Here is a 26,505-nt window from a genome sequence, read left to right as displayed (position 1 = left end):
CTCGAAATAAAACCAGGTGGTAGATAAAAATAAATAATTTATTTAAAGTTGATCGCATTCTCATCGGTGCGACCGGAGCTCGGGTCGACGTGACTAGACTTTACACTCAACAATACTTAAATCATGTATACATAAACAATATTTCTGTACGAACAGAAAATCAACACTTAGTAATAATAATCGTTACTTTACTACTTACTGTAAATATAATTTATAAGCCTAATACTCGAGTATTAGAACAATTAAATTCACAAAAAATACATAACACACTGTCAGGAGTTACAATAATTAATTTTGTTAGTCTTGGTAACTTTGGTACTAAGCGACAAGTCTAAATATTGGGGGCGCCCTTGTCTTATCTAACCGCTACGGATTCAGTCAATCTTAGTAGCAATTAATGTTTTTGGATGGATTCGTATTAAAGCCAACAGATATATCGATTTGTATAATATACACGTTTCATTGGATGTTTCAGGTTTCCTTTATACTTAGAAATATTGACATGACTTCAATATTAGGAACTATAACGTGGCGATGCTTGGAACGTTACGTTAAAACTCTGTATCGCCGAGTACATTGTACATGAGGCGTTTGAACGAATTTGACTGTTGGATATGCTCTTCGTGTAGTGAATTTACCTGAAAATAGAGAAAATAAATTAAGATTAATACTTTGGATCGGTTATATGTTTTTATGTAAATTATAACGTAAATATTTTTTATAACTTTCTCCGTTGTGGTACATATAATATATGTTGAATCCATGTTTTATAGTAGCAGTGTTTAACGCTGTCGTGAAGTTTGAGTGGTGAGAAAGACATCCAAGAGGATGACTTTCGTATCACTCAACGTTGTCAATTTTTGTTACTTCTGCTACATACATTATTAACATTTTTAACACTAAGATATTATAAGACACTTACGAAGGTCGTTTGTTTTGCATTCGAAGTCGCGATTTGCTTTTTGGGAGGTGGCACTGGCCTCTGGAATTACAAACAATATGGAGGATATTACAATCAAATTTAACAATGTGTTCGTAGAAATTATTAATTCCTTTTTAATACGTTTTGGGAGACATAGAGATGTTATATCATATAGGCCGTATGTTAAGGGGCGGTAGTGACTGTTTAACAGTTTTAATAAAAATTGTATTGCAAGAAAGTTATAGTTTTATGTAATAAATAAATAAACTGTAAAGTATAGCATAGCATCGATTGCGGTGTTGAGCGTCGCCCACCCTTTGAAGGTGGTAGAATCCTTTGTGGTTCGACTTCGGCGGCACCATCGCCACACTTATTTCTACCTTTTTTTTTTTTTTTTTTTTTTTTTGTTGTTGACGAGGGGGAAACCTTCAAAAGGTACCCGACGCCATGGGAGTGACGCCGGGTTATGTGGGATTTTTACCACACTAAAACCCCCCCGGTGGCCGTCCTCAGCGTTTGGTGGAGAACTCCGGGATCTCCAACGGAACACAACCGGAGTCCTCCTAACGCGATGCCCTTTTATCGGGTTCTGACCTGGGGGGAGCAATTTACGCTCCTCTCACATCCCCTGGTGATTACAGCGATATGCGACCACACAAACCGCTGTCCTTCCCGGGGTCGCTTGCTGGACGGTTTGAGCTCCCACTCTTGCCGCCCGCAACCCCGGAAGCCCCTTTTAGTCGCCTCTTACGACAGGTAAGGGTTACCGTAGCCCTATTCTGGTCCCGGTACTACAGGGACAACACTTATTTCTACCTAATAACAGCAGTGTTAGGCGCTGCTGTGTTCCGTTTTGAAGGGGGTGGTAAGGGAGACAGACTTTTCTGATGCGTTCCAGCTTAGTCCTCGGGGGTAGCGGCGCATCTGGGGCCGACCTCAGGTAGGAATATCTAATCTTATCTGGGGTTACAGATGTCCATGGGCGGCAGGAGCCACTTACCAGATGGACTGCATGCTCGTCTGCTACTCCTATATTATAAAAAAAAACCTTGTTGGTCGGCGCCTCGAAGACTTTGGTGTGCACGGGTGAGGTCGCCTCGACGGCGGCGCCGGCGGCCAGCCCGTCCTCCTGCAGCGCGCGGAACGTCTCCGACTTTGCGGGGTCGTACACCATCGTGGGCTTGTGGCTGCGGCGGGCGGGGCGGTGGGGACGGTTAGTTTTTAGTCGGTTAGCGGGCGCAACGCAATAAAGAGAAAACAATATTAGACTCGTCTCCGACATTATGGGGCGGAAGCGTTAGTGAGTGTACGACGTTTAGTGTTTGTTTTTCAGGAAGGACAGGTCGATAAAAATACTAACATTAATCGTGTAGAATAAGTTTATCTTATAATTAATATTAAATAGTAATTTTATAGTTTTCGATTACGTCTAGGTATTAGATGCTAGTTTTATGGTGATCGCGACGCGTTTCACGCGCATTTTGGGTCGCGTGAAACCGTGCGGATGAAGTGTCATAAGAGAGGTCGACACTTCACACTTGTAAGCGACGGGTCGACGTCATGAGAGATACGTTCGGAGAGTATGACGCGAAGTAGACGAAGATTGAAAGAGTCGAAAGACAGCAAATAAAAATATAAAAAGCATTAATGCGTCATGAGAGATTGGCGTCGACTGTCGTATTGGCGGCGTTTCTAGTAAAACACTTGCCTCTTGACAACGTGAGGTCGCCCGTAATGGCCGTTAGAGCTAAGTGAGCAGAGAAATACTTCTATTATTACATTTAATTTACAACTAAACAGTATAATTATGTGGTAGTTATATTAATTAACGTTCAAATTTATGCCATCCATTTCAATGACATATTGTCTTTTATAACAGTCTATTTTTATTTTTGATATAAAAATATTTTAATAAATTCAATGACTTCAATGTCATTGAATTTAGACGATGAGTGTATTAATGTGTTTCCAGCAAAAGGCGCATCAAGCTAAAAAAATATTATAATAAAAAATATTTTATTTATATAAATTTTGAATATTGTAACAAGTATATGTGTAAAGCTATATACAGGCTGGACCCAAACACTTCGGTCATGTCGGTCGGTCTGTATAGTTGCAGAATGTCAGTTATTTTCTTTTGGCAATCAGCCATGCTCTTGAAATTCAGTTCTAAGATGAACGTTACTCGACCTTTGATTTCTGTTTTGAAATATCTAGGAATTCTTTTTTAATAAATCTAATCTAGAACTTTCGATTATGACCCATGTGCACATTCGGCGTGAATACTTACGGTAGAGGCGAAGTTTGTTGTCTGATAGAATTGGCGATGTTTTGTTCCGAGTACAGATTGATGGGAGAGTTGAACTGCTTATGCACCACCTACAAAAGTAAGTCACATGTGACTTGAGCTGTCCAGTATAAACACTTATTAGAAGACATTTAAGGTTATGGTATGAGAGGTACTTAGAAGAAAGCAATTGTCCGGGGCGCTGTTAAAAGTATTGCATACAAAACATGACAAATTCTCAACTCTTCCTTAATCATAAAAGATAAATTGTTGTCTTATTATTATGAAAAAGATAGAAGAGCAAGAAAAAATAATAGAATGAGCAAATAGAATTTTTAACCATATTGAGATAATTGAACCTGTTTCGTACGGACAATTGCTTTTTCCCCTGAATAATAAATGACCATGAAGAAAAAAGATGAAGAAAACCAGTACACCAAACTATGACATCAACCCGATGAGAGTATACAACAATGAAGAAGGAAACCCAAAAAAGATGCCGAGACACCAGAAATGTAATAAAATCACTGTAGATTCACTGCATACATTTGTTATTAATGGGCGACTATGCTCATCACAAATCCAATATTGTCGCACTGCTAACCAAGGATTTCCCAGAATGAGAATGTATAGTTGCAGACTATAGTGCATCAAGCTAGTCAAGAGCTGATTGATTGACTTCAGACCTTTAAAAGCATAGAGTAAAAGGTACCTGTCAGGCAGGTTACCTCGAGATGTTTCGACAGCGGTACTTTTAATTAAATATTTTTTTTTGTCTTTAGAGCATAAGTCCTTTCAAACAGACTCACTCATGCCTCGTATGTAATTTATTTGTGATTTTATGTATTTGAATTTAAATTTAATGCAGTGAATCTACAGACATTTAACCTTCGACTTTGTCTCAGTCGAAGTAGATGAACAGTTCATGCATGAAGCTTGATGTTGGCATTGGCACGTGTCACACAATCGTTTAAACCACCTTGTTGGCGTCTTCGCCCACCACTCGCTGCAACACCGATTCGGCCACCTGAGTTTTCCCAAAAATTCTCAATATTACACAGTACTCCTAACATTCGGAATTTATAATGAAACTATACAAGTAGCCCCATAGTAGTCACTTTGTCGCGAGTTTCATTGACACACAAAGACGAGTTACATAAAAAACACATTAAGAACATACATTTATAATTAATTTTTCATCTTATAAATTCGGGAATCGAACCCGGATACTTGTATGGTGAAACCATTATGTCAGAGTGCCGTTATAGTAAATGAAGTTAAATGAGATTATTTTTCATATTTTTCGGCCATTAATATTTTACACGAATATAGTACATATTTATAGGCTAGAAAGAGCTTTAATAGTGTCAGAGATATTTATAAGCTTTTTAAGAGTAGGTAATGGATATAAGTACATCAATAGAGTTATAGAGACGTGTAGACAGTATGCATCCATTTACGTGTGCATAGCATCGTGCAATACGTGTTCCTATTTCGGTTATATTATTTACAAAGTTTGCCAAGATATTTTTACAAGGGACTTAGGTGGGTGGTAGTATATTTGAAATGTGATGTGCGATCAATGATTGATCCAAGTATTAATCATGAATTCGATCACGGCTTTAAATAATATATTTGAAGTGAGTGAGTGATTTAAAATAAGGATTGCTGTCTGAAAAGTATTGCGTTGGACTGAGTGGTTGGCTTCATTTGATGTTTATTTCTGTTCGTGAGTTTACTGGTACTTAGCAAGTATTGTGAGTTACAACGGCTAATTCCATAGCGAAATATTCTAGGTCTATGGCCAACTGTTCGAGCGTATTTCCTGCGACTAAAATAATTTCAAGGCTGCATTTTAGTTTAAGTTTGTATTTCCCACAAATGTAGTTATGTAGTGCTTCATTACAAAACCAATTATAAATATTTATTTATAAAGATTATTGGCATCCCATTGGAATTTAATTAAAGCAAATACATTGTTTAAATTATACTTATGGTGTCTTAATTTTAATTTAAATGGGCATAAGTAGTATTTTCGTCCCAGAAATATACAATTTACAAAATTAAAATGGAAAATACGAGTACATATAGTTAAATCAATGTTATTAGTTTATTGCCTTCAAAGTACCCACATTAACCAAAAAGAAAACGAAGTACGTGTAAGATCTACGTGAGTATGTACTTAACAGACTGTGGATCATAGATTTTGTATTTGGTGGTGGTTATTAACTTTTTCCTTAATTCTTGAGAGATAACGAGTACCTATCGTGTCGCGTGTGTTCATAATTCCTAAGCTCGTATTGTACTATTGTGGTTGTCTTGTGTTGTTAACTTTTCCCTGTTTCATGTGAGATAACTAGTGTCGTGTCGAGTGAGTTCAAAAGTCATAGCTAGTGTTGTGTTATTGTTGTTGTGTTATGTTGTTAACTTTTGCCTTAATTCTTAAGATATAACTAGTATCGTGTCGCGTTAGTTTGTAATTTACAGCTAGTGTTGTGTTATTGTTGTTGTGTTGTTAACTTTTACTTTACTTCGTGTGCGATAACTAGTGTTATGTCTTACGAGTTGGTAACGCAGAACCATTGTTGCGCTTTAATTGTATGCTGCGTGTGAGATAACTAGTGTCGTGTCTTGTCACGTGAGTGTTGTGTTGTTGTTACCTTTTGCCTCATGAGCGTGTCGCGGTAGTCGTGGTGCGGGGGCGCGCGCATGGCCGGGTTGGGGTGGTGGCGCAGGTAGCTCTCGGTGGGGCCGGGCTCGCGGCGCACCTTGGCTCCCGGCAGCACCAGCGGAGTCGTGCGGTATGGCTGCCGAGAAATACAGGTTTATTAAGATACTCTAGTTTGAATGTTAGAGGCAGCTGGTTCAATCGCTAAATCTTCATGTAGCGTGAAGCAGTTCTTGCGTCAGGGTGTGAATGTCGGCTGACTTACATAGGTGAACATCTTAGTCCTCAAAGTAGTAACGTATCTTTGGTCAGGTTTTGGTAGAATCCTTCTTATATGGATTAGATAATACATGTCATAGGCGGCAATAACTACTTATAATTAATACTATCATTCAAAATCCATACTTTTAATATTTTTATATTGCATAATTAAGTAAAGAGCTTTTTAAAGAGATATAAGGGCACTTGTATTGTCCGTTTCATTTTGCCTTATGTTACTTAAATACATAGATCTTAAATACTAGAATATTAGTATATCGTTCGTTCATTGTTTTAAAATAGTTTGTAATAAATTCACATGTCTTTAAATTCTAGGTTAGAATTAGGTGATGGATGTGTGGGATAGCGATACATAATAAGGTTAGATTGGAACTGAAATAAACTATCAACAGATTTAAGATTTTGTGTAGTCGCCTCGCATTTTAACGTTCTGGCTAATAAACGTTTTTCACGGCACGTCAATGTGTAACGATAAATAATTTGCAACCCTGATCGCTTGAGCGATGTGGCGCGTCTCGTGTCTAATTATACCACGAGGTTGTTTCATGTGGGTTATGATTTCTGACACCATTTCGTTATATTTCTGATTACACGCGCGATGTGGGCCACGCTTTCAAGATATCCGTTTGTGTCAGCGCCGCCGGATGTAATATTTTCACGTACTCCCGATATTATTGATCCACTTTGAAAGTGGAATTAGGTTTATGGACATGAGAAGTAATGTTTTTTCTAAGTTTTATGTTGATGGCGAGCATGGACATAAAATAGAGTGGCACACCTCGATTCATAGCCATTACTAAAGGTGCCTTCTTTCGCTTTCGAAAATGTAGATTTAAAGAGATTCGACTTACTGGATTCGAGAGTCGTAGTTATCTATTTAATTTTACTATTCTAAGACTTTGAAGAAATGCTGCTTTGGGAGTACCGGGGATACAGCGTTGCAGTATATTTGCCATAGCATAGGGCACACAGCGTCTTATTGTAGGCGCCCTAAACGCATGCAAAAAGTATATCATGCAAGCGATCGTCGGTCCTTGGTGAAGTTTATATGAAAATGTCTTATAAATATTCCTTTAATCACATTCTGCTGCTCAAATTCACTTAGCACAGATGATCTACAATAAATCTTTGAACTGTTTTTAATAAAATAAATTACACTCAATTGACTCTCTTATAAATTATCGCAATAACCTCTGCGCGACATAATTTTGGCAAAAACAACTAAAACGAAAATCCAAAAAGCAAAAGCGAAACGAAAAAGCTATATTTATGTAGGTTTTCTTTGGTAGAGTTATTACTTGAGTTCTGTAGGTTATTAGTTTTGTAATTGGCATTAACTTCCTTGGGCTTTAACGACAGCAAGGACTATAAACTGAGCCATTGCGCAAACAATGAGTTTCAACGTTTATTTCAGTCCATTGCTTGTTTATAATACCAAAGCTTTGGAGGATTTAGACGTGAAGTCATTCTCATTATTGGTTCACTTTACGTAAATTTTGTATTCTAAATTAATTTAGGACACGAGTTGTTCGGATTTAGATTCACTGACCTAATCATAAATTAAACATAGGATTATTTAAAATATAAAATGACGGCAAAAATAATTCATCAAATGCTTCTTCGTTGCTATATATTTTGATAACTGAATTTAAAGGAATTATGTTTTTTATTGGTTTTATAAATGTTTACACTTTAAACGGAATTACTTTGCTGTATTGATTTTATCTACACTCAGTTGGGTCTCATGAAATCATTTATCCTCTTTCTCTTCAGAATAAAATGGGGTGACGGGTACATCCATTGCTAGCGTAGTACCTAACTGTTAACTCAGGAAAAGAAACTTTACACATATTTGAAACATTCGATTCACGATGTTGTCTTTTACAGTAAAAGAAGGCGATAATTAGTTTCGGGTGATTCCCGAGGGGAACCCAAATTAGTACCATAAGCGTATAGGTATGAAGTGGTTTATGAAGATAGATCCCGAACATAGACCAAAATGAGTTAAACTTCCTAAACAAATCAGTATTTTAAATTATAAAAATGCTATAAATCACAAATTAGATCATTAATTTTTAAGAGAAGTATTTACATCTGAATTGTTCGAGTCCTTTCGTAAGCATAGATAGTTGTTAAAACCAAGAGTTGCCTCGTCTATGCTCCATCAATGCGGTATAAAGATGATTGGTCCCTTGGTTGTTTTTTTTTATATTTTAATTTTTGCATTTTTTTAATAGCCTACGATATTTTGAGGCAATATAATAGGTTTAACATAATAACATGTAAAATAAACATTCAAAAGCGCAAACCAGTACAATATTTCAAAATAATTTCGACGCTGAAATTTTGGGACAGCTGAAAATTTTGTAAAAATGCGTAAAATTCAAATTTGCATCGAAACGATTTGTTTAATGGTATGTTAAATAGTTTAACAATAGTTTCTTTTCGAAAATTCTGTAATGAAACTAGGCATTTTGATCGTGACAATTACTATGACACTACTTAAAAATATCTCTATCCTCGTCATAATTTAGTTTCATTCGCAGTATTCAAAAAAAGTATTTGAGACGAAATATCACGCACATAAGTAGTGAATATCACGATCCTGATTTTAGTGACGGTTTCAACAAAACGTTACATGACATTGAGGCAAAAATAGCGATCACAGTAGGCCATTTAAATTATAACGAAAACATCGTGACTTTCGTGAAGCAGTTATTTTAAAAGTCTTTGGATATCATTTTACTACGCGTAGTTTTAACACTTTTTCATTATAGTCCTAATAACTACAGCTTAATGTTAATTAAATTGTCAACGCTCTATAAAGATAGGTATCTAAGATATTCCTTATTCATTGAGCATGATATGTTTTTAGATATGTATGTGTTAAGTTTTTAATCTAAAATCTAGGATTCCACACATAGAGATATATAATCTACAATCGAATGTCAGAAATATAATTAATAGTTTGATCCAATCATGGTTAAAATCATAAAATTCCATAAGATTTCTTAGATACCAAACTTCCTTTATCTTATAGATACTAAATGGGAAGTAAAGTTATAAATAACACAATTTCTAAGTTGAAAATGAAATAAATCTTCAGAGATGTAAAATGTTCATGCAGTGTCTTGTAAATGGATTTTATGTTAAAAATGAGTGTATACCAATAAAACATACATGATTATTTTTATGGATACGTTCGTCGTAAAATGCTCGTGAAATATTACATCACATATATTGTAACACAACTCCTAGAGTGATCCAAAATTAGTTGATTCTTGAACGTTAAATATTATGCAGCATTAAAATTATATCACTCGATTAAAGATTCACACGGCAGAGGACGGTTCTTCGGACACTCCGCGGTTTAAGATTCGGGTCACTAGCGTTATAAAGTGCATAAGGTTAAATATGGTGGGCAACGAACCCAGTTGGTGACGACTTCCTCTTCGAGATGCTTGGGGTCTTGGTACCCGTTTGGGAAGAAATTGGGGTTGACCGCCATCGTGATAGCACCCGCTTGGACGGACGAATCGTAGGGCGAACGGTCGCGGACTGCGTCTCCAGTCGCTCCCACCCAGTAAACAACGTAATTTCAATGCAATCTATTTTGGAAATATGACGGGAAAATAGGCGTCAGCGTGGGCGAGAGCCTCCATGCCATCGGAGCCTTGCCCAGTATTCGCATGAAGTATTCGTTATTTACCATTTGCTATTTCTTAATTTCGTATTGCAATAAATTATCTAAAGCTATCGTTTGACCGATTTCTATCGGGTAAGCTATATCGGATAGCCGAATCTGTTAACTATGTACGTGTGTATATTAACAGGTCATTAAGGAGGAATGTTACAGAAATATGGGCATATATTAAGTCTTAAATTAAAACAGATGAAAATTTTGATGTTTTGATGTCTTTTCGCGCCATTCGATTGCCATACAAAGTTCACGCAACATTTACATATTATATTGTACGTACACGATGCCAACTTGCGCCTGTCATGCGCACATGTGCACTTTAGAGTCGACATTTTTCGCGTGTCGTTCATTTCACGTAGACGTTATCTTTAACATAACGTTAGTGACAACGAAAAATTCTCTATTGCCTTCCGCATGTTGTTTACATTTCTTTATCGGAATCTTTACTCGTTTTATTTCAGCGTTATTACTCAACCGCAACACTAAGTAGGTAGTAGAGACGTCGTCACCGCAATCTATTATTGCGGAGTGTGATTCAGTAAACAAATTTAGCGAACGGCTCTGGATCCGTACCAGTGTTCCAAATGTTTATTAAATCGCTGTCGGTCTTCCAGCAACCCTGCTCGATCCTGTTAATGTCACCGTTTCCAATCTAATTAATATCGTTATAACGTTATACGTTATACTACGTTGCGTTTTGGCACCTCTCCAGACTATAAAAGAAGCAATTACGTTTAAAAACGGCGCGGTTAACCTATTTTGTCGTGTATTTTGAACAAAAAACAAATCATTTGGTGTTAACCTTTCAATAACGATGGAATATAACTTGTAAACATCGTTCGTGGTTTATGTCAGGAATTAGGTATGTTAAATTTAATATTAAAATATAAACATGATTTTAATATTGGTGCATGTGTGTGAGTTCAGTATGAGTGTCATTTTCTTAAGCCATATTTATTTGCATGATACCATAATATACAAATTCGTTAGGTATTAAACGTTTTTGTATAAATCCGACCTAATTTCTAAATACATTTGACCTAACCCATTTGCAATACACTATTTCGGTAAAATTAAATTTATAGCATTTAAATTCGAATATAATATAAAGCGTATAATCACGTGAATCTAGTAACAAATTGATGCAATAAAATGGAATGTATTTATTTTGTAAAGGCCTACGAAAGCACTTACAAATTGTCATTTTCATTTATTTCTTTTAGAAACTACCCACCTACTAGCAGATCGAAACTGAAGACAGCCAGATTGAACCTCAGCGGATTTGTTCGTTTTCGGTCATAATCACCAATTTATTATTATTATTAATGTTTTTATGTATAGTACTTAAGAAAACGTTAGTAATTCAAAAATTTGACGCATTGTAATGCCTCCGCGAATGAGTTTTCAAAAACTGACTACAAGATGAAACCCAACAATCTATTCTTGGTCCAGCAAGCAAATTAGAGCAAAAGGTAAGCCTTTTTATATTAAATCTGTTACTTCTCCATTAACCTGTATAATCTACCAGCCATTTAGACTAAACAAAAAATATTTATATGCTAAATTATATGCTGATAAAAACTTATAACAACAGTGAGTGACATGCTTACAAATCGTCTATATTAAATGAGTTTGTATATTTAGAACAGAAAAAAATTGTGGAGGCTTAGCGAGCGATCCGGGCCCATTTTGTGATGATAGCCGTCGGAAAACGTGCCAAAAGTTATTTTTTAAGCTGCCGGAACTCGTACATTAGATAAGAAAACAGCTGGAGGATACAAAACAGTTTACGTTTCTTTACACAGGTTACGTACTTCTTAGAGAAAATGTAAGATTTTATAATAATAATGGATAAAGAACACAATAGGTGTGAATCTAATTTCTGTCAATTGGCTACAATATAGTTCATGCTTCCCTTCCTACAACTATGAAAGTTCTGACGCGTACCTTCACCACCACGCTGCGCCAATGTGAATTGGTAGAGGGAGAGTCAGGTTCTATCCCATGCTGGATTTTGTCAATCCGTCTATTTCCAGAACTACGCATGGGTCGTCCGTTGCTTTGTAGATTGGTTGAGATGATGATGGTAATGACGTTATCGAACTTAGTTTTACTGATATACTATCATTAAAACTTTCATGATCCCATAGTATAGGCATAGGTACGTACTAAAGTTTACATTTAGATCTAAACAGTCTATCATATTTTTATTCATATTTGAAATTAAAATGAATACGACCTGCAAAGTTTAGAATAGTCGAGCGCAGTTGAAAATGGAAGGCATGCAGTATCAAAAAATTCATGCGCGTTTCCATACCTCAGGGGCATCGATAAGCCATCGTTCCCGGTTGTTACCATTCGATAGCAGCCGTTAAACATCGTCATTAAAATATCTGACACGGGGTAAACACTAACCTACTATTCCTTTAACCTATCCACCACATTGGAGTGTCTTGGTGTAGTATCCCCCTAGTTGTGTGGGCAAACCTACACCCAGCAGTAGGACATAGTGTTACAGCCAAGATACAGTTAACGTTGCCGCATTAAAGTCTAGCAAAATTGTACGCGAATTCAGTACATAAGTATGTGAGGGTCGAGTTATTAATAGCAAAAGATACGTCAGTCACGACCCGTCGTTTGCATACTTGTGCCCAAATTCCAAGGAAACTGAAACTGGGTCTATGTGACGACAACAAAAATGACCACTCGAGATAAACGATATGACAGCATATGGAACTCAACCAAATCTTTTGGCAATGACACAAACCGAACGGTGACATTCACGTCCCTAATTGAGATTGGAGCAGTGAGAGAAATAGGCAATAAACAGAGTATGTAACTGAATAGAGAGTGCGAAATCGGTGTCGTTCCACCATACTCATTTTCCTAGTGACTCAAAATCATAACTATGTTATTAGTAAAATCTTTGCAGCGTACATTTTCTTGGCAGAACCAATTACCTACGTGCCTTGCCATTACCTTACTTAATTGAAATTTCTTAGTCAATCTATGAGTATGACACTATGATTACACGTAATTATCAAAGGACAGAAACAACTTATTAAACAAAAAAGAAGGGCAGAATTGAACTAAACGAATTGTAATATTTAAGCCCTTGAAAGATGAGTAGATCAATTGAACGAATGGATTAAGACGAAACGGTATTGAGTAAACAAAATTGAGATGCGAAATTGCATTACTAACTAAAAGTATATTTTTTATCAGAACCCTTAGTAGTTTTTTACTTATAATCGAGTCTAAGCTTATCGAGTGACGTCTACACTCTACTTGGAGCGCCCCTGTTGGATCTTTTAGGAACTAAAAGTCATTGTAATGCGACGGGGATCGAGCTGTCGATTCGATTCATCGAGTGGTCTACTGGAAAATCATACTAAGGGTACAGTTATTCATCTGTAGATTTGTGTGGATAGTGAAGTTAACATAAAAAGGACTAACCTGGCTCGTGATTGATTCGTCGATAGTTTCATCAGTGCGGTTGGAAGCGGGCGAGAGCAGCAGCGAGCGGTACTCGCCCTCCTGTTGCACGGGGAAGGCGTTGGCGCCGTATCCGTATGCGGCGGGCGGGCCCTGGCCGTGTCCTTGTGGCGGTACCGGCGTGCTGCGCGGGAGAGACTCCGGCCCGCGGAACCCTGGCGCCGGCATCGGGCTCGGGGTTCTATGTGACAAGGTTCATGTTTACACAGAGATAAAGGCATACCGATTTGTATTCTAATCGGCGGCCCCTATTAGCTACGAACTGTTTTCTTTTACCGATCATAATAGATTCATTTACGATCATTCGTTCATCGGTTGGTCTTACCTTATGATCCGTCGTCGGTAACTCAGTTATAAGGGTTTACAATTTATTAAATATATATCAAGACGGCGTCTTTACCACAATCATTATATAATGAAATATTTCCCGGAAGATTTTTCAGAATCTTCAGGAAAATAAGTTTTAAAAGCAAACTGCTGGTGAAATATAATATTTATCTTAAAATATAAAAACATATAAGTGTAATAATAGACAAAGCACATTTATAAATAAAGTCGTTATATAAAACAAGATAAAAAGGGCTGTTGCATAATTTAAGCTACACAATATAGGCTGTAAGAAGAAAATATTAGTATCTTGTAGTGAATAGCGTCAAAAGCATGTTCGTAGTGCTACATTGCGTCCATCAACAATCCAATAGATGTGTTTTTCTCAGCTGTCAAACCATTTGAGATGACTATCGTTAAATTCAAATATATTTGTAAATAGGAGGTTAATAAAACATCGACTTTCTTGTCCTCTAATGAAGAAAAAACGTTTGGTTAGATGCTCTGTAACCTCTGGCGTCAGAATGGTTTATTGTCCTACGTATTTCAATTCAACAAAAAGTATTTATATAAAACTGAAAAGCTTTTTGTTTTCCTTTTAGTGCTCGTGGGTGTGACGAAACACATGTTAGATTACTATGTTTATTATTACGTGTCGTAAACATGTAGTCGATGAGCCTGATGAAAGGTGACGAGTAATTACTGTGTAAACTATGAAAAAAATGTCTAAATGCCCTTGTGAACATAATGTATTTTAGTTATTGAAATAATAATTCAAATGAAAACTTTACGTCAGACTTTGAAAATTTCAACAGTGATACAAATCTATTTTAGGTAAAAATAAAAAGTTATTCGCGTACATAGAGTCATAATTTGTATAGATACGTAATTTGCGTCAGTCTTTATATCTTCTTTGAACATTCGGTGAGTTTGATATTGAGAACGTTACATTCGATTCAATCCACGCTCCATTAATAGCCTCTAAAATATAAGTTGTAAACAATATGCACAACTCAAAAAGACGCATTGCTCTAAGCTCAAAGCGACTATAAATATTATTTGTATTGCAGAAAAATTCAAATTCTGAAGTATCGTGTTCGTATATTAAAATGAGAATGAGTTACCTGAACGCTGGCGCTGTGACGAAGGGTATGGGGGAGCGCGGCGCCGCCGGCGTGCCGCGCGGGGCTTCCCGGTCCACGTCCCTAAACATGCCTGGCGCGTCAGTATGGCCCTTGTGAAACAACGTCACGACATCTCCAACCCGCTTCGAACCAATATCCTGATAGCAGACTTAATTAAAGGCCCAGAAGCGGATTGTAGAAGATCATGACTGTGTTTAGCATCAATATGACTGGAAATACTAGCGCTAATTATGGTCTTTTGAGAATTTTAAGCTAAAATGTATCAATTTTATATTAATATTATTATGTATATTAAAATCAATTTTAAGTTTTTGGAAATATTTAGACCAAATTGGTAATTTAATTCAAGGCAGTCAGTAGATGCTAAACATGTAAAATATAGAGCAAAATATAGCAACAGGTACATCACTTCAGGGTAGGTATATAAATTTTTGATATCCATGTTATTCAGCTGGACTACCTCTTGACATCAAGGGATAGTCCAGTAAAATAACTGTTACCAAAATAAGCCAAATATTTTATTAATTTATTGCAAAATAAACCAGGTAGAACAAGTTCTGAGTTCAATGTAGCATAAAGTTAAAATAGTTTGCTCTACCATTTGTATGGTAACATATAACTACAAATGAAGCTTACATATTGACAACATAAGAGTAATACTAGGGCTGTTTTACGATTTATAAATGCTAGAAACGATTAAAATAAACATTTCTAGAATCATTTCTAAGGGCATTAAGGATTCCGTTAAAAATAGGCCTATAGGCACCGTTCCAATTCAGTTGCCAATATGTAAGTTCTATAAATGTACCAACTCAACAACAACAAAAGATTTTACTATAAGTACATCTCATTGTGACAAAAATTGTAAGAACATAAATTGACAATGATCATACAGGCTTCATAACAAAATATATATTCTGAACTAAACATGCAACACAACATTTAGGTATGCATTATATGACCTGAAGGATTTTCGATTTTAATGTTCGTAGGATATTTTATTTATATCGTTAGAAAATTCAATATATCGAATTATTTTGATTTGACATCGAATTCATGCTATTTTTTCATTACAAGATCCATATCAACATACATTCGAAGATTTAACATACGCACTATGCAATTATCGAGCATGTTTCCCATTGGTGAATTATTTTCAGTGTTACATACTTACGACTGTTTGTAGTGCATCAAACGTAACAAAATATTAATTTAAAATGATAAATTGAAATAGACAGTGTAATTGATAAGTATGAGAAAACAAATACTAGCAACATTACATAATTATGTTAGGTAGTAACATAATTATGTTACGTACACGAAAACATGAATACTGAGGTAAACCTGTTTGCAGTTTTATTTTTAACAGTCAAGGTTGTGCTTCAGAAAATGATTTACATGTTGCATAATAAACATCTGTAATATTTGGCCTCTTTACCGAAATATATTGCACATGTCCAGTATCCATAAATATATTTCATATTTGAGTTAGTCAGTACCTGAGTGTTACGTTTGATTCAGTACACTAATTATAGACATATAAATGTGGAGTAGGGAGTAATACAGGGCGACAAGACGACACCTATCGGCGGTCTTACTCAGCGAATTCATGATAGAAGGTAGGCGTGGGCACGCGGCCTACAAAGCTGCCCGGAGAGCGCGGCTTCGTGTACAGGTGAGGACTCGAGCCACCCCTGTGGTTACACTGAACAATCACCAGCTATTCAACATTCCTACCGAATACGCATCTAAAGAAACCATGAACATTCGCAATCAATATAAGTATCATAGGTTTTCATGTTAATCCATGTTTTAAGTTGAGTACGAAATATTACCTTTGCGGATAGAAATGCATTTTATGCAGCAAATCAACAAGTAATGTATTCCTTAACTTGATTCCATTCTTTGCTTGCAGATTGTTGCAAAGTGGTTAAATATACTCTTAAGAAGTGTTTGTTAAATATGTTTTCATATTTTAGGTATGTCCAGCAATATAATGCTTGCGTATGTACGCACTTCATTTATAGCTGAAATTTTACAATCAGTCTTTTGATTCATCAAAATAGTATGATGATATACGTGTTTTTTTCATGTTCATACTTTAAATTACTCTTACCAAGTATGTAAATAGTAATATCATGATGATGACTCCTTGACCTCACCGAACGAACCGTACGTTCGGGTAGGTCAGTTGTTGCATAAAGTAATTAAAATACAATTACATCTAAGTATAGTCTGTAAATCGCATTAAATACAATAACAATCACAGTACAAGTTTCTCCTTGACATTTCAATCAACTCAAATTATTGTATGCACATTATATCAAATTAATTAATATAAATCTTATTTAAGATTTTAAATTTGATTACATTATATTTCATTTGATTACATAATCAGCAGTTAGTATCATGGCGCTATTTTAACCGACACTGCTTTCCTTAAATATTTTTACTATTTAAAAACAAACTGCTGCCCTCAGCAGCTTTGTTTTCACCAAAACATCATTACCTTTGCACAACCAACTTGATCTGTTTCTGTGCGTTCTTGAACAGCATCTGTGCGTCCTCGTGTCGCAGGTCGCGAGCGTCGTAGTCGTCGATCTTGGCGATGATGTCGCCGCGGACCAGCTCGCGGCCGGCCGGCGCTCCGGGGGTCACCTGGAAGGAGTAGACATTAGGTGATAACTTCACATAAATACATATTTAATTCTTCCTTGTATTCTATTGTTATCAATTATCATAAGTTTTATTTTGTCAATTTTAGCGCATGTTGTAAATATTGATAGAAATATTCATTTCTCCCATATTCTCCATCCCGGTAGATACATAAACTTGTTATATTTTCACGTTGATTTTCTAATAAAAAATATAGATTGATCAACAAAGTATCTTGTACCAGCTAGTGAAAACAACCTAAACCATTTTTCATATGTAAATGTTATAGGCATAGATTGCATAAACTTAAAGAATTAGGCTGAAGTTTTAAATATGATTCGTGCTTTTAGTCCAATGAAAAAATGGTCTGGAGTATAGACGTAGTAATATTTACTCCTGCGGCTCTATCTGTACTTTCTGGTAACAAATCAATGTGCCTAATAGGATCTTATGCAAATTCATCCTCTTAAGTCACTTGAAGTACCCCTTTTTGTTGACTAAAACATGTTTATTATACCTTTACTGGTAGTCTAAATATTGTTGTTTAATGGTCCTCTGTTATGTAATCAATTATGATTGGATAAGCAAACCCCAAGAACAGTAAATTGAAATTATTCAACGCAAAACACATACCTATGTAGGTACTTATAAGAGCTATTTCATCTGTGTTTACCTATTTTACGCTGATTTAGGTACTTGTGATTACATCATAAGTAACATACGTTTTCACGTCATTAGTACAAACGAATTAGGCCGCATCGAACGGCCTACATCTGAAAGTGTTACGACAAATGTCACCTGACACATAGGTGGAAAGAAACGAAGCCGTGACATTCTGAAACCCTGGACTAGGTCACAGGTACGTCGTTTCGCTTCAAGGTAAATATATAAATTTTCTTTACATATTTTCTCGATGAATGATCTCAGTACACGTCATGGGCATTCGTCGTCTTTGAATACATCTTTGGATTTTGACTGATTGTATTTCATCTTAACAAATTTTCAAGTCGAATTCGTTCCAAGAATTTTTATTTGTTGAGTTGATTTATATTTTTCTTTGAAATATTGCCATCAATTTTCCAACTTTGAGAGTAGAAGGCAAATGACGACAGCATCATTATACAAGTTGAAAGTTGGGACAGACAATGCGCCGAAATCGATGGTTAGCTTGACCTTGGGACTGGGCAAGGGGGAGGTTGGGACGTGGGACGTGCGCTATGCACTGAGCTTGGCCACGAGCCAGGCTAAATGCGTCCACCGGCGTTGTCGTGCCAACCGCCACTGACATTTTTATCGAAAACAACCGCCCAACTCCGTGGAGGCCGACGAATCGACATCTAGATCTGCGCAAATCCATCACACTTCCTCTCAGTCAATGGCGAGGACATGCGGCTATATTTACACGTGTCTAACGTTATGTCGCGGATGCAAAATTCTTTCGCGACGTCATTTTAACGCTTTCGAGGTGATCTAGATGAGGTCGGTGTTTTTGCAGTTTCTCTGTTGGCGGATGTCCGAGCTTATCTAACAACTCTACGTAATGTCTGCGTCAAAGAATGATCTGTTACTCGTAACTCGGTAATGCGAAATGGAGAGTTTGTTATTGTAATCATCACGATTAACAATTACTTACTTTTGATTCGTTTTTGGTGGTTGGCGATATGATTTGGTTATATTCTAATTGTTTACGATGAAATTATATTGTCTAGTTACTTATAGCAAAGGAGTACGCTTATTGTAGGTATACATCGAGTAGGTATACATCGAATGAATTTAGAATATCCATATAACAAATTTTCAGCTCTTAATTCACGAAACCTCAAAATTTAGGAAAAGCAATTACGTAAACACAATAATTCTAAATTCAGATCAAGGTGTTGCATGTTTCAACTGTTTAGCCGTTTAGTTTGGGTTATTAGTTCGCCCAAGTGCCGCTTTAATCCTACCACTATTTAGAGAAATGAAAATAGAATAAACAAACACATCTAGTTCTTCATTTATAATAAATCTTAAGATCGATGGGAAACCTTTGATGAAAACATTCTGTACCTACTATGAAAGAGTAAATGTATTCAACAACATCGACAAAATATTGGCATTTAGATTTAAGATTTTTAAAGTTATACTTCTTTTGGCATGTTTTGGGAAAAATGATAAGTGTGAAATTTTAACACCGACATCTTAAATCGATAACATGAAGTTGTCTAGTAAATGTCGCAATTTTGCGACAAAGGCTACGAAGAAAGTAATTTTCAATATATCTGTTTAAGTTTATTTGAAAGAATTTATTTTATACCAATAGAAATATATTTGCTTTTCACATTCCAAGCTGCACTAGGATTAAAATATTAAATTTAGCTGGCGCGTCTGGAAAGTCTAAACATGCTGGTATGAAATTAATATATTTGTTTGATTGACTCATCCTAACCACGTGTAAGGGGAAGCGGGCAATCAAAATGTTTTATAGCGAATAAAAAATAATGGGCTCAAGGCCGCAAGAACTAGATTTATGGAAATGAAGGTCATATTAATATAAGTGCATTAGACATTCGATTTATTTTGGATCAATGAAAATTTTCCAGATGGCAGCCTGGTCTGACATCATCGCAAACTAAAACTACCACTTAAACGTTGTTTATACATTATACCACTAGGTATTTAATTAATCTTGATATATGACATGCAAAAGTAAAGCGAAGCAGACAAGAGATACAATAAATAGTTAAAAGAAAACTAAAAAAACACGCTTTTATTGCTAATCGAACTAAAAACTAGAAAATAAATCAATCGATCATAATGAATCGCCTCAAAATAAAATTATAATGAAATTCAAGTTATTAAAATAATAATGCAATTCAGAAAAAAATCGGGGGGGGGGGGGGGGTGCTTGATATTTTAAATGTTACAATCATTCTATTGGCAATTATTGGAAAGAATAGTTATGAACCGCAGTAAAATGCAACCCACGCTTTTCATATTTCCTTTCTTAAAAAAATAGCAAACTGTTTTTTTTGTTTAAAACGCGTAGACAGGAAATCATTTATTTTTAAAACAATCGTAAACATCGGCATTGGCAAAAAATTTTTCGTATGATCTTCCCTTCCATCAACAAAACCCACTAAGCTGCAGCATTCTTATAAAGCAAAAGCAAAAGATGGAACTCATATAGTTTCAGAATTATTTTGAATCGTTTACTGTGAAAATGTACATCTTAGTAAAAAAAAATCTATTCTAACATACTTTGCCAATTGGAAAACATAAGCAAGACACTGCAGACCACAATACTCTGAAAATTAAAAAAATTGGTAACACACTCCGTGCTTCTTGATTGAAATTAATGTGTAAATTTTCAACATTTGCAAAACTTGGTTACGGATAAAAAAAATCTCTATTTATTTCGGAATATTAGAAAATGAATTAAATTTTCTAAATATCTATTGTTTTGATACGTGACCTAGTGCGCGACATGTTCAGGCTGGCGGCGTTCGTTATAAATAACCGAAACCGTTGCCCGCGCTCACACCTGACTCATTAACTCATGTTAGTGATTACTCTCACTGTCGATTATTAAATCATCCCTCAGTTTTTCCAGGAAAAGAAAATGATAGATAGCATACACAAAAAAGATAACACTTTGTTTTAGATTTTTTATGGAATTACAGTAGCAAATGTGCATGCAGTTTATCTGCTGCTATATCACTATTGTATATAGACTTTGTAATAAATTGATGTTTTAAGTCAATGGGTCCTGTGACCGGCCAAGTATACGATTCCTGAGGATTAAGTTGGACTCTTAAAATAAGATCTCACAGCGTTTAAAATTGCTTCTGTTAGGCAGTGATCGTGGTTCTGGCGCAGTCAAACAACAAAGGTGTCTAGGATTACTTTGCACACAAAAATATTATTTTGTTGTAATTTTGATACATAACAAATTATTAAATTTACTGTTATACATTGTGTTCGGGTTTACAAGTGTTGTCACATTACATGGGACATTCCCACCTTGTCCTCACGTGTAGTAAGGAATCCTCAAGTAGGACTGTAAATCTAATTGGACACGATAGAACATATCCATGGGCGATAAAAACTAAATCATGAGGTGAACTACATGGAATAAAATTAAAAGAACAAAATATGTATGTCCACCATTAACTAGAACTAGGGTTATCATATCTATATTCGGGTTGTTGGGATTGCGCAGGCCTAGAAAGAGTGTTTGCCATAGGTACCATACATATTTACAATATAATAAATAGGTACAAACATTGTTACACATCATGGTTAACATGCACAGAATTGTATTAATTGCTCTCATGAAGTGGATACATTCGGTTTGAAATTCTCGAAGTTTCTAGACTGCATAGTACCTATGTGCGATGTTTACTCAAATGTCTTCATATTTAATGAAGGCGTTAAATCATGATTCAGTACCTACCATAGCAAGCATAAAATAATAATTCGAATTTATAAAAAAGTAAACTAATAAGTGTATTGGAGTAATCAGTAGTTACCAATACATCTACACGTGAACACATTCTGTCCACATAAATCTATTTGTTTTCTTATTGCCCCTTTTACGTATATTCTATTAAATATGCCCTCAACATAGATCAGTCAATATAGAAATCGTTTTATAGTTTCTACACGAATAATTTAAGGAACTATATTATAAAATTGGAGAAGCAAAAGGGCATGCATTCCGCCTTATGGTAGTGGTCATGATCTCCCTTGGACCTCTGTTATCAACTCTACGTAGATTAGAGGTTCTACCTAAACTTGATCACAGATGCTTTGCCACTAAGAGATTAAGATGGCCTCATACGTAGATCAGCCGTTATGTACTATCATGCTGTAGATACATTGAATAATAATAGAAAAATCATAAAGTAGCAGATAATATACGGGCGAAGTTAACTAATGAGCCAAATGCCGGTGCTAATTAAGCGAATGAGATTGAAATGAAACTCTTAAATTATCGTAATCTTGGCCGCGTTCAGTTTGTTTAACCTTAGATTAGAGATAATAATCTATGAAACAGATAAAAGAGTTTTTTTAAATACTTTTGTATTGTTACCAGAGGGAAGCTTACAGGAATGAGGTGACACACTTTTGTCGACAGCTGTCGAACGACAGATACACATCCCGAAATACCAGAATGTTCGAAGAAAGCTATTATGTAAAAATGTCTCGCTATTGTGTAAAATAAGTTTTTTATTTATAGTGTTGCTTTGACTAGGTCGAAGTGAGGTTGAATGGATACCTACTTATTAGCATTCATAATTTATTTAAACAAGTTTGCATTTATAATTTTGCAGATCGTCGTATTTATCATTTATGAATAGGAAATAGAATAGTAAAAATAACATTAATTGCGATATTCGTAATTATGGTAGAAAAACGATTCAATTATCGAAATCAAGGCTACACTACTCGACTCTACTTGTTGGCATTGTTTATATGAAAAATTATTCCCGCTGTCCCACATCGCGCAACGTATTAATTAATGTTCTCGATGATGACATGTTAAATTATGCCTTATGATTTAGGCACGTCGGGAGCCAAATCTTTCTTTACGTCAAAGGATGTTGCAACATGCGACATTGCCGGTTTGTTTACACCGGCGCGGCGTACATTGTTGTCGGCGTGGTGCGTGCAGTATCGTATGTGTTAGAGGCGTACCCTCGTGACGATGAGCGGGGTGGCGAGGTCCGCGCCGCCCACCAGGCGCAGGCCCCAGTTGGTGTCCCGGCTCTCTCGCTTCAGCGTCACCACAAACGTATGCAGCCGCCCCATTGCGAGGGGAGTGAGGGGTTCGATGCACTGCGCGGACGCGCGCTCGTTGCGCGACTTGCGAGCACGGCGATGAGACGCGACGTTGTGCGGGCAAAATTAGCTCCACCGCAAACTACAACCCGCCCCTCCCCCCGTGGTTCTGCACTGCATGTAACCCTGCCTTCGCAATCGACCTAATTCAAATTACGGAAACTGTACTAATTAACCAAACAGATTTCCCGCGGTGCACCGAGACACGCAGCTTCCCATGTTTTAATTACTGTTTTGCTAGTCACAATATACCTATGCTACTTTTTAACGCTACTACATAGCAAATGAACGGTGGTAGGATGGTAGTTTTGGCCCGCGTTTGTTTGTTTATGTTCTATTACTTTACTATGTAACGACGCGTGGGAAATGTAATGTACAGAGAACAACGACTCTACCATTCATTTAAAGAAAAATCTGTGTTGTTTTATATTTTCGTACATATGAAATTATAGAAGGTCAACAAATACTGATAACTTTTTAATTTCCGTCATTAATCTATAACTATCCCAGCACCTACTCGTGTATACGATGATCCTAACAGAACTATAGCTCCAACTTCAAATAGGATAAGAAATTGGGCAATGCTTTAGTTTGTTGCATGTTTTGGTGGCTGTTAGGTACGCAAAGTTACCTTACTCCTTGTAGATATTACCCACTCATTATGATTTTCTTCAGTAAATATTTTATGCACATAATTTAATCTCCAACACTACTAAAAAAAATGTTACAATAAAGCTTTACGACTGCTTAAACAAGTCTTAAAGTAAAAACAAAAGTATAATTGATTATGAAGATGAGATGTGGTAGAGTCCTGTGTGCTTCGACTCAAGAGCCACCACTGCCACATGTATCTCTTCCTAATAATAGTAGTCCTAAGAACCCTGCTCTTCTTTGAAACGTGTGCTAAGAAAGAGATATAGGAGGTCTTCTTCTTATCAGAGGTAGCAGACTCTAATTCCACCTGGAGTTGATTATAGATATTCAAGATGACATTTGACCCTTACGTCAGATAGACTGTCTGCTTGCTTGCTTGTTATTTAAGAAACTTATGTACAATCAGGTACAATTGCATTGTCAATCACATGATTGACAATGCAATTGTACCTGATTCTGAGATCTATACATATAGATTCTGAGATCTATACATATAGATCTCAGAACATCCTGGTACTGATGGCAAAACACTAAGACACGACAGCTTGGCAGTGCTCGAGTTCGATGAGAGATGGGTAATTAGATATTGGCTAGTTTCCTCACGAATAACGAACGTGCATGACGAATAGTGGCAAGAAGGTACGTACAACGGATACAATACGAGTAATATTAGTATTCATGAATTATATCACGTGTCTTCGTGATTTTACACCAAAACAAATGATGCTGATATATTTAATAATAATTATTTTATGGTATTGTTCTGACAATTTATAGGTACTTTTAAATTCGCATTTTTTTTTAAATTTTTGTTTTCAATTTCGACAAATAATGATTAGAATTCATGGATCTTCTCCATAACAACAAAGAGGCTATACATAGGGTATATGACACAATTGGCTCTATCTGATAGTATTTGTTAAACTTTTTATATTAACTATTGCGGATACACGGAGTGCGTTCGCCAAATTTAAGACATTACCTATTCTTTTTCCAGAATACAGTATGAAATAGTGATTTGCCAAACATCTTTTAATTATCAATACCAGCGTTTACAAAGACTGATAGGCAGACGTCATCTTTCGTTTATACTACGAACTGATTTAACAGCAGCGATTATAATTATAGAATGTTATTGAAATATATTATTAATAGAGTTTTAAAGAGCGCATAAGTACTTGCGTGGCACTAGATTGAATATATTATGTATTGTACTTCTTATTATGGTTCCAATTACATGACTGTATCAGATATGACTTAACATATAACTACTTATAGGTTAGCATATAAGTATAGCCGAAATAGTGAACGGTATCTGCAATATATTAGCTATTTTCGGTACGCTTAAAATTTATCTATTACCTACCTACACCAACTCTATTAATCTTCTACCTATACGTGCTTTTAGGTATAATATTAACCCTATCTTCATAAAACGATAGGAAAATTTTGATTTGGACAGGGTCTTGTGGTGTGAGTCAGTTGGGGGTACCGCCACTCTAACCCTTTTTGAATTTAAAAAGTGTTATCAATACTATAACAACCTTTAATTATTTTAAAGCATAATATACACGTGTATATTATGCTTTAAAAATTTCGACTTAATTCTGAATTAGTTCGGTTCGATCTGTTACGACGGGTGCTGCACAGAAATGCCCATTTAGTGAAAATTACACTGACATCTTTTTGATTGAAATAAACCGTTCATAATACAAAAACTTGGTACCTTTCTTATGCCATATCTAGGCTCTTCCTCAGGGTCGGGACGTTGATGCGGCACACGCCAGAAAGGAGGCCTGTGGTACATCGGCATTCTCGATCACACCTCGACTTTGTTATGGATTCTAGAAAAAAATATACCATCATTATTAATGGAAATATATTGTTAATCACTGCATTATTAATATACCTATCTATTAGCACAAAGTATGAGAACAATGTAGTTTATGATATAGTTCGTTTAGGTTAGCTTAAATATCACCAAGCAAGCAATATGCAAGTAAATAATAAACGATATTCGTTCAGTCATACATTAATAGATCACTTAAGATCTTATGTTATGAAAGTTTATTAAATAACATTGTTTTCTAATTGGCAGGCAAAACAGTATTAAGTGACATTTCTATATGTTGAAATTACATCAAGTATTGCCAGAACCATTTTCGATTAATAAAAAGCTAGTCATAAGATAACACTTCTTAAAAGTCAACAAAGAGACAGACACGGCATATATATTTTATAGAGACCATAGAATCCTGCTAATTCATGATAAAATTGAGGTGTAGGTGTTTGGCAACGCGGTTTATATAATAAATCACCGGTGTTATGGACAACGGCGTCATGGAGCGGCGCCGGGCTACTCACCAGAGGGCGCGCGTGGAGCTGCGCGTGGTCGCCCGCGCTGTGTCCGCGTATTATCTCAAATTATTCCGAGGCACATCAAACTATGTCTATTTTTCGTGTCGAGAAGCGCGCGAGACGTTCGGCGCGCCGTGCTTCGCGTGATTTACAAGCGGACCGCGGCCGCTCGCGCTGTTTCTGGGCCGCTAT

At 36.1% G+C, this 26,505-nt stretch overlaps 1 protein-coding gene across 5 annotated transcripts; it reads right to left on the bottom strand.

Moving 5' to 3' along the window:
- Positions 1-20: 20 nt before the first annotated feature.
- On the bottom strand, positions 21-26,505 carry Zasp66 (PDZ_signaling and DUF4749 domain-containing protein Zasp66). 5 transcript variants are annotated; one of them, XM_073084939.1, is made up of 12 exons: positions 26,320-26,505; positions 25,682-25,799; positions 17,333-17,481; positions 14,803-14,883; positions 13,313-13,532; positions 5,870-6,016; positions 4,189-4,236; positions 3,213-3,301; positions 2,631-2,669; positions 1,971-2,109; positions 923-982; positions 21-638 (listed from the first exon to the last, which is right to left on the bottom strand). In XM_073084939.1, the coding sequence occupies exons 2-12, from the start codon at positions 25,766-25,768 to the stop codon at positions 552-554; spliced, it is 1,146 nt and encodes a 381-aa protein (XP_072941040.1). In that variant the 5' UTR covers positions 25,769-25,799; positions 26,320-26,505; the 3' UTR covers positions 21-551. The 5 variants fall into 5 exon arrangements, with proteins under 5 accessions (XP_072941040.1, XP_072941039.1, XP_072941042.1 ...); XM_073084938.1 differs by lacking the exons at positions 25,682-25,799; positions 26,320-26,505 and adding an exon at positions 23,158-23,374; XM_073084941.1 differs by lacking the exons at positions 4,189-4,236; positions 25,682-25,799; positions 26,320-26,505 and adding an exon at positions 23,158-23,385.

This window comes from Epargyreus clarus, unplaced genomic scaffold (assembly GCF_041222505.1).
Source record: "Epargyreus clarus isolate Ecla_fem2 unplaced genomic scaffold, WU_Ecla_fem_2.2 ptg000021l, whole genome shotgun sequence".
Taxonomy (NCBI): domain Eukaryota; kingdom Metazoa; phylum Arthropoda; class Insecta; order Lepidoptera; family Hesperiidae; genus Epargyreus; species Epargyreus clarus.
Note: the sequence above shows the minus strand (reverse complement) of the source record. Positions and strands in the feature narration are given on the sequence as shown.